Genomic DNA, 8921 nt, shown 5'->3' on the forward strand with positions numbered 1-8921 from the left:
CTGTATTGTCTTTTTCTTCTTCTTCTCCCATACCACCTGCCATGCCTCTCAACTATACGTACTCTGCACTTTGCGCCTGTGAAATAATACCCACTTTCTCAGTGTTTTATCCTCATCCACTTTTTGTCCTTTCACTGTTACCACAATGAAGAAGATGCGTTCTATGAGACAGAGTGATTCTTCTGTCTATGATTCTTGCAAGATCTTAATAAATAGATCACGATCCATGGTAGAAATAGGCCACAAGTTTCTTTGCGAGATAAGATACGGTGCACGCGATAGATTCCTCTAGTTTTGTGTCCTATATTGCTCTTTATACGAGGATCATCGCTAGTGATTCACGCTTCACTCACAGTATTGATTTCTTGTTTTCCTACGAAACCCTAGAGAGAATCAAAGGATTTTATGTGGTCATGCCTCATGATTCAAGGGGGACCATACGTACATACGAACTGGTTCTCGAGTATCTACGAACGTATTCCAGCTTGTACACGTCGGGTTTCGTGCGCATCTCGAGCCTGCATGCAGTACTCTTGTTTGCTGTTTCTTCCTCGCCGTTGTACTGCTGCTTCCCTAGAAAATAAGATAGATGCACACGCGATTACCAACCACCGTACGTCATGATTCAAGGTTACCTGCTATATGTGCACACACAATAATTTTGTGTCTCCTTTACTGATCAATATGCTAGCTTACAGGTTTTCTTCTACTGTTCTATTGGTGCTTCTTTGATCATACGCATTGCTTTAGGAAAAGGTTCCATAGATACACTGCAAAGCTTTCACGTCCTATTCCTGAAGAATCCTATGCAAAGACACGTTGTAGTTCTGAAGAATCCTATGCATTTTGTGTTGTCTTTGGACTGTCGATCTCAAGCACTACCTTTTGTCCTTGAATCACCGATCTGCATTCGACGTTCACTAGGTTTAGTATTCTCAAGTTGTCTGAGAATGCCATTTCACAATGCATTACACAATTAATTAGAGTGTTCCACGGACGCAGTTCATACCATCATTAATTCAGTGGCTGTAGTCAAACAAATCCAACGGCAGGAGGATCCCATTTACTCTTTTATTAGATCATATATGTATGCCCCACCTACCCAACACATGTAAGCATAATTCTCCGAGGTTTTCGAACCGTACCCTGTTGCAGGAAAGCTTTCTAATTGGCCCTGGATTTGTTTGCTTCAAAGACACTTTTATGTCGTCCTTTGTGTAATGAGCCCGGAAAAGATACGGTTCATGAATCTAAGCATGTAAGTGTGGGCTGAAGCATGATGCGAAGGAGGTCTCTTTATCTAGTTTGGGTAAGCTGGATGCTTCGAGATGGGGGAAGGCCTCCGTGAAGCTTAAACAAGTCCAAGCTATGGAGAGCAAAGCGAGTCCGGGGCAGAGGGGACATGATGGCCTCCATGCTCGCAGCAGCTCATTGCAGCGCTGAAAGGCGAGAGGATGAATCTCTCGGAACTCTCACACTGCTTTCCCGGGCCTTTCCTGTACACCTGCGGCAGTGCATGTGTACTGGGGAGTGGCCATCACATGGTCACACAGAAGACTGCATGCGTACATTGATGCAAGCTGGGCAGAGCCATGGCGATGATCATGGTGCAGAGGGAGTTGGAACAGGGAGGAGAATGATGGGGGGATTGAGATGTGGGTGTCGAGGGCACTGTGGCGCACACGGCGGCACGCACGCCGGAGCGAAATGATGGGCGGGCGCTGCGCGGGGGCGGAGAGGGATTGAGGAGGGTGGTCGCCCGGGGAATGATGGTGGGCGCTGCAGAGCCAGAGGACGATACGCCCAGGCTGATACGGCCCGAACTCCCACCCACTTGCTTTTGTACTCTCTGCCTACCCCTCGCTTTCTTTATCGTGTGTTGCGCTTATCATTCCACGAGGGAAACCTTTATATATATATATATATATATATATATATATATATATATATATATATATACACAATTGCTTCTACATACGCCTACGTGTACGATTATAAATGAACCTAAATTAACCTATGGAAAGTTTGTTTTATGTATATGTTTTTTGAATCCATTTTATACGTTTCACATTTGTTTAAAGAAAGCTTATAATTCATTATTGACGGATTTAAGTTCCTTTATTTTTATGATAGTGTGATCTACATCTATCTGTAATCTGATTCGAATCGACATCGTCCAATGATCAGATCAGATTCTTACCGTCCTGCTAGTACACGAGATCCTTTGGAATCTAACATCCAATCTAATTTTGATCCTATTTGTCATTATAGTGATTTAAACTTGAGCAATAAATACGATTACGGCTGAAGAAATTATAATTCTGATATATTTTATTTATAATTTCGTAAACTATAATAATAAAATAATAAAAAATATAATTATATTGTTTTATATTTAAAAATGCCAAACCGGCCCGGCCCGGTCCGTCCTCGGCAAAGCCAACCCACCCCGGCCGACGTTAGGGAGACGACACAAAGGCACGGAGCCGCGAAGGTTTGGGCTGACGACATGGATGCAGGTGCCGAGCCTTGCAGCGACGTCACCAGCTTCCTCTATTTGAAGTCCGCCTTCTTGGCCATGGAACCCGCCCATTTCTTGATCTCCTTAGCCAGGTCCCCTCTTCCCTCCTCCTCTTGCTTCATCCATCCACGTCGCATCTGCGCCTCGCTGGTCACCAGCTGTTTGAAGAAATGAGGCAACTAGTGTTAGTCGCATCATTTCAGGAGCACAGCGTGTTTTAGCGCTATAACGTGTGATCTGACAGGAAGCAATTATCATAACAATGGTTGATAGCAGCTTTTGGTTGGAAAGCCAACAGATTGGCCGGACCTCAATTCGTGTAGGGCCTCGTCTAAGGATCGGGCAGCCCGAGCTCTAGCTCATAGAGCCTTATCTCCAGAACCCGACCACAACCTAGTACCGAGTAGGCCTAACCCTTGTTCAGTTCATGCCTGACCCCCAAGTCCTAACCGATCATCGGAACCCGACCAAGATGAACACAGAATATGTTGCGTTGATCTTGGGCTTCGGTTTGTGCTTATTTCGACGAACCCGATTTGGCTATCATGTTTCTCTGCAGTTACTTGTACTGCTAAGTTCTCTTACCGAGTGTGTTTTGTTCTCTGTAGACAAGCTGGTGGAGGTTCTATTACAACAAAGGTTCAGACTTTCATTTTGGAAGATTGTATAAAGGATATTGTAAGTGCCCATGGAAGGATTCTTTTTTCTTCATTATATAAGTTGGTGAAAGTGTACTTGGATGTTTGTGTATTACGCCATGATACGTAGATCTTTCTACAAGTTTAGTTTTACGTGTTTGGCATATGAAGTGTATACCACGGCTTTATATTGTAATAATTTATTCGATTGTTGTTCACTGGTGTGTTAAATGAGTCACTGTGCATGTGTATGAACAATCTTGCTTGTTTTACCTAATTTTGACCTTCCTAGGACTTCATTTTTGTAGTACAAAAATTTGTAGATGTAGCTTCCTGAGTTTTCATCCATAAAGCATGATTTGTATTTTAGCTATCATTTTAACTTCCCCTATCGGACTGAATGGTAAGATTAACTACCAACAATTAGAACATCATATTGACATCACTTTCTCAACCTTATTAATTTTGCTGTGATGATAACTTCAACAATCATTCCTTCCTATTCAATGGTTGAATATTAGCTACAAAGATGGTTATTTAATTATACTTTAAAACCAGTTTTTCCATGTAAGTTACATGAAAAATTCTGATTAAGATGCATCCACATGTTCCATTGGATAAAGGATTAGTTTTGATTATGATCATGAAAAATGAAGAAAAAATTGCGATTAAGTAATATTAAACACTATTGTGCTTTGGATACATCAATTTTCCTTTTGTTTCCAATGCATGTGATCTCTGTGGTAGCACAAGAATATGGTAGTTATTCCTTGTCCGTTACTTCAGAATTCAAAAGTCAAGTTATGCAGGTGGGCAAAGGCACAGAGTTGAACCACAAATACATCAAGAACATTCTCCAAAAGCTCATTGTTTCTGTTGAATCAACTTCCGACATCGTGGTCGAGGACTTGTATGAAAAATTTGCCTATTATCTGACAATCCAATTGGTAACTAGTGCCTCTTCTGCTAGTTTCTTACCATCTGCAATTCATTTATAAACTAAAGTACCTTTTCTTTTTAAATACCTCAATGAAGAAGTTGATAGCAGTATTTTGTTAGTTTCTTGTAGATAATGCCGAGCCCAGAGATCAAGATGAACTTTTTCCGAGAAAGCAAAGTCATCAGTGATACATTAGCCAAGAAAAAATTATAAACACAACTATAAGATTCCAAAGATTTACAATGTTGGATTTCTTGAAGTACTCTAATTTTCTAATTATCACAACAGTTTGACTAATTTACAGGTCTAAAGTAATTTTGTGGTGAAAGTATAGCAAAGTAGACTCAGTAATAGTCACCACAGCAATGCTTGGCACAAGTTGGTTGTCAATTTACGTGCAAGTCATCACTCTCTTATTGAACAAAGATCTTTGCATAATGTAGTAAACTTATATTTTTCGTGCAAATTAACTTTTACCGTTCTATAGAATTGCTCACTATCTGCTAAACTTCACCTATTTGCCATCCACTGCCACAAGAAAAAAGAGGGGGAAGCCATATTTTAGTGTAATTTTAACTGATTCAGACACCCCAAACAAAGGTCGGTTACATAACAAGATATACAAATTTCATATGTGAAATTTTCTAGTGTTGTTTTTTTCCTATCAAACTATTTCCAAAAGTGATGAAGATTGAGCTATTTTTATTGGTTATGTGTTTGAATTTATGCATGACATCATAATCAAATTGTAGTGTGACAAATTTTTTTTTTCTTATTAACAAATTTGTAATAAAGGTTATTTTTTTCCCATGTTTAGGATGATCAATTGCTAGAAGAGAACAATAGGATCTACAAGCAGATTACTTTTCTTTTGTCTCTTGGTAAGAAATAAGTCAGTTTTGGTTTTTATGTCTTCTACCTGCCTGGTTATACACATAATTTTCAAATATTTTATAGGCCAGAAATGTTCAAGTGCAATGGATCTAAAAGTTCCACTGCAATGTTCTCTTAACATGCTTGAAGGAGACACAGGGTATCTATTACTCTTTCATAGTTTATGTCAATTTTCTTATAATTGGCAAAAAAGGATATCATTATTCATTACTATCATAATTTCATAATGTATATTAAGCATATTTTGTGATAATTTTCCTCGTGGAGTACCAAGATGTTTTGTTTGCGGCTGCTTTCTTTTAGTAATAATATCTATAAGAAGAGAGATACTTCTTGTACAAAGTACAAACCATGGTACTTATACCATGATACAAGCTAATTTGAAAATGTTTTACAGCAGATACGTATTTGATTTTGTGTATGCCATTTGGACCTCATTACTTGCTAAGTTTTGTACAATGACATGCACAAAGGACAGTGGAAGCTGGATTTTACCCTTTTTTTCATTATAGTAATAACATTTCATGGCAATCTCTCTCTTTGAATTTGTATAATACCTATGTTTTGGAAACCATTCAATAAGAATATAACAGCCACCTCCATGAACCCTTACCAGCCAGTGTAGCAACTGAAATCATCTTCTTGACTGTATAATATTGAACCATTATGTAACCATCATGATGATTTCATAACAAACAATGACAAACTTTCATGGTTGTTACTGGATAATGAATTAGAGAAATCAATATCTATTAAAATAAGCCATTTGGCAATTACTAAATTGATTCAGAATTTGCAATTCCTTGAATAGTAATAAAGCCTAAAAGTGGCCTTTGAATGGTTTTAATGGGACTTAATGGCAGTTACATTTACCATAACAGGTTAGGTATAAAGAAACAAGCCCACTACTCACAGTAGTCAATATGCTGGACCCAATTATCATGTCTGGAGGTCGAACATAATGAATTTTAATGTGTCTTAATCGGTTTTAATTCAAAAAATATAAACTTAGATTTGCAAGTTTAGAACAGCCAAAGTCAGAATCAATCTGACTCATTTTCTACAATTTATTGTGTGATTGTTCTTTCTTTACCATGTACTCATTCTGCTGATTTGAATCCATTCATTTACCCATATATGGTTGAAAATTTTGGTTGCTTAATTTTTTTAAGGATTCATCTTGCACAACAATTTTAATGCTTGGTTTTGTTAGGTGTGCCCTTTGGCCCTCAAGTCTATTCTTATCTGAATTTATCCTTTCTTACCAAGAGGTGTTTTCAAAAAAGTTTTGCTTTGAGGTAATAATAATTCTGAATTTCCTATTCCAGTGCTGACTTAAAATTCATGTTGAAATATTTGCAATATATCTTAAACTAGCAGATTGGTTCTGGTGTTGGTTTAGTTGGGATTGCTCTTCTCCATGTTGGAGCTTCCAGGGTATGATTTTTTCAAAATATTTTTTTATAGAGTGTATACTTTTGGTAAGGTTTAAGATTTTTTTGCTCAAATATTGCTTATTCTTTTGTCTCTAGGGCATGCTTGTCTTTAGTTTATTGTGTTTGTCTATTGCAGCACAAAATTTAGTCAAACTTGGTTGACATATTGTATTTGTATGCATGTATCTTACCTTTTTTCAAGTATCATTGTATGAATTGATAATCATGGAATTTCATGATGCATGCTAGTATTCAGAGTAATAATATTCAACTTGACATGTATTTATATTCAAAGTATTGTCAACTTTGTTGACTAATGGGGTTATTCTATTTGTTGAGTAAAAGATTCTTGGACTGGATGGTTAGAATTACAAGTTCCATCTAGATATGGTGGTGGGAAATGCAGTGGGTTTTGTTGGCATAACATTTTCGATGAACTTGGTTGTCAATGAGATTAATGGCACCTCATGGTGATTCATTCACGTGCTTCACAAATTCCATCTTTGTATTAAGTGCAACAGCATACATGATCATATAAAAAATTTTGCAGGTAGTTCTTACTGATGGTGACATATCAACTTTAGCAAATATGAAGAGTAATATAGAACTGAACCATCTAGAGTTGCCATCAGAGAGGACAAGTGCAAAGCCTATGGTTAGTCACAATTTTGGCCTTTTTACAAATATATGACTGGTAAATTACTGCATGTTCCTTGCAATCTTATATTTTTATTATAAACCCTGCTCTTTTTGTACCTTGGATTGTTTCTATTGGGACGAGCTATACCTATATGTTAGAGATACTTTACTTGCAGTAAGATGATACTTTTAGGTTCTTTCACTGCTTGGTATATCTTTCCATAGATTTGCTTACTCATATGCATATTACTAAGCCCGTTAACTGTGTACATGCTTTTAAGAAAAATTATTTTAGTAATTTGAAGTGTAACATTCAATATAGGATCGATATATTAAGCAGAGCGCAGGTTTGCAGTTGGCTGCTTCCTCTCTTAGATATTGAAATTTAAAGCCTAAGCGGCTTGAATCCGGGCAATGCAATATGAATGTCTAGTGCTTTAAAACAATATTGCTGATAGCTTTAGCATGAGCTGTTGCAACAAATTTTCAAGGCGGTTTTCCTCCTAGTCTATTTAAGTCGAGCAGAATTTCCTTAAGAGGCATATAACTGATGAACTTAAGATGTCCTGTTCTGACTTCCTGAGCTATGAGTTGCAGGTTGAGTGCAAATATCTACCATGGGAGTCTGCATCTAAGAGGGAGCTACAAGATTACGAACCCGAGATAATGTGAGTGACTCATTACCTTACTCTATACAAGTGCCACTTAATTCTGTTATAGATCCATCATTATCAACGATGACTTGCCTGAAAATATTTGATGTTATTTAAATAGTTCGTGGGTGATCTGACCTCTGATGCTGTTTTAACATAACAATCTGAGTGCCACCTTAAGTTGGCAATTTTATGTTTTAGTGGTTGACAGTTACTTGTTACCGGATTTCTTCTACTTAATAATTTTTCTCCCTAGTGGCCAATTGTCATCATTACATCAATAACGATGAAAAATCCGTTGGCACAATCTTGCAATGCAGTTTTTTTTTCTTTTTCTGCAAAGATAAATAGCAAAGATGAAATTTATAAAAATTTGTAAGAGGGGATCTTGAAACCCTAAACCTCGGGTGAGCGACTGCGATACATTACCGATGTTTTAGATGAAAAAATTTGTAGAACGAGGATGGGAACCTCAATCTTTGTATCATCACTCTCTTATTTCGTTTGTGCAGCTTGGGTGCAGATGTAATCTATGACCCACATTGCATACCTCATCTTGTTCGAGTTCTTTCGGCACTTTTGAGTCCCACCTCATCTGAACCAAAAGGAAATGGAGCAAATTGCTGTGGACCAACTCAGGATACTGACGATGCGGATAAACTTCTACAGAACAAGGAAGAGGAAGCTCCTGTTGCATATATCGCTACGGTCATCCGGAATCAGAAGACTTTTGATTATTTCCTCAGAGTAGCCACGGAAAGTCCCCTCTCTGTTCTTGATGTTACAGAGATGATGAAACCAATGAGTCTGCTTCCTTACATGCTATCATACGATCGATCAAGTGTTCATCTTTTGAAGGTATCATTTCTGTGCAATTGAGATGCTGACCTTATTGTTAAGACTCAGATGTGATATCACTCTTTTTAGACTGCTTCCTTCACTTAATTTTTGTGTTCATCTTTTGAAGGTATCATTTCTGTGCAATTGAGATGCTGACCTTATTGTTAAGACTCAGATGTGATATCACTCTTTTTAGACTGCTTCCTTCACTTAATTTTTGTGTTCATCTTTTGAAGGTATCATTTCTGTGCAATTGAGATGCTGACCTTATTGTTAAGACTCAGATGTGATATCACGCTTTTTAGACTGCTTCCTTCACTTAATTTTTGCTGCCGCTGGTTCTTCCAGCAGACGTAGTGA

The 8921-nt window shown here is 37.7% G+C and overlaps 1 protein-coding gene across 5 annotated transcripts; it reads left to right on the forward strand.

Annotated features, from left to right (window-relative positions):
- Window positions 1-2437: 2437 nt before the first annotated feature.
- On the forward strand, window positions 2438-8775 carry LOC135597802 (uncharacterized). Of its 5 annotated transcripts, none has more exons than XM_065091288.1 (10): window positions 2438-2613; window positions 3130-3199; window positions 3969-4106; window positions 4917-4980; window positions 5057-5132; window positions 6207-6291; window positions 6371-6430; window positions 6980-7084; window positions 7666-7736; window positions 8234-8775. In XM_065091288.1, exons 1-10 carry the CDS (start codon window positions 2510-2512, stop codon window positions 8598-8600), a joined length of 1140 nt encoding a protein of 379 aa, XP_064947360.1. In that variant the 5' UTR covers window positions 2438-2509; the 3' UTR covers window positions 8601-8775. The 5 variants fall into 5 exon arrangements, with proteins under 5 accessions (XP_064947360.1, XP_064947361.1, XP_064947363.1 ...); XM_065091289.1 differs by having other exon boundaries at window positions 6374-6430; XM_065091291.1 differs by lacking the exon at window positions 6980-7084.
- Window positions 8776-8921: the final 146 nt, after the last annotated feature.

This window comes from Musa acuminata, chromosome BXJ1-11 (genome assembly GCF_036884655.1).
Source record: "Musa acuminata AAA Group cultivar baxijiao chromosome BXJ1-11, Cavendish_Baxijiao_AAA, whole genome shotgun sequence".
Classification (NCBI taxonomy): Eukaryota; Viridiplantae; Streptophyta; class Magnoliopsida; order Zingiberales; family Musaceae; genus Musa; species Musa acuminata.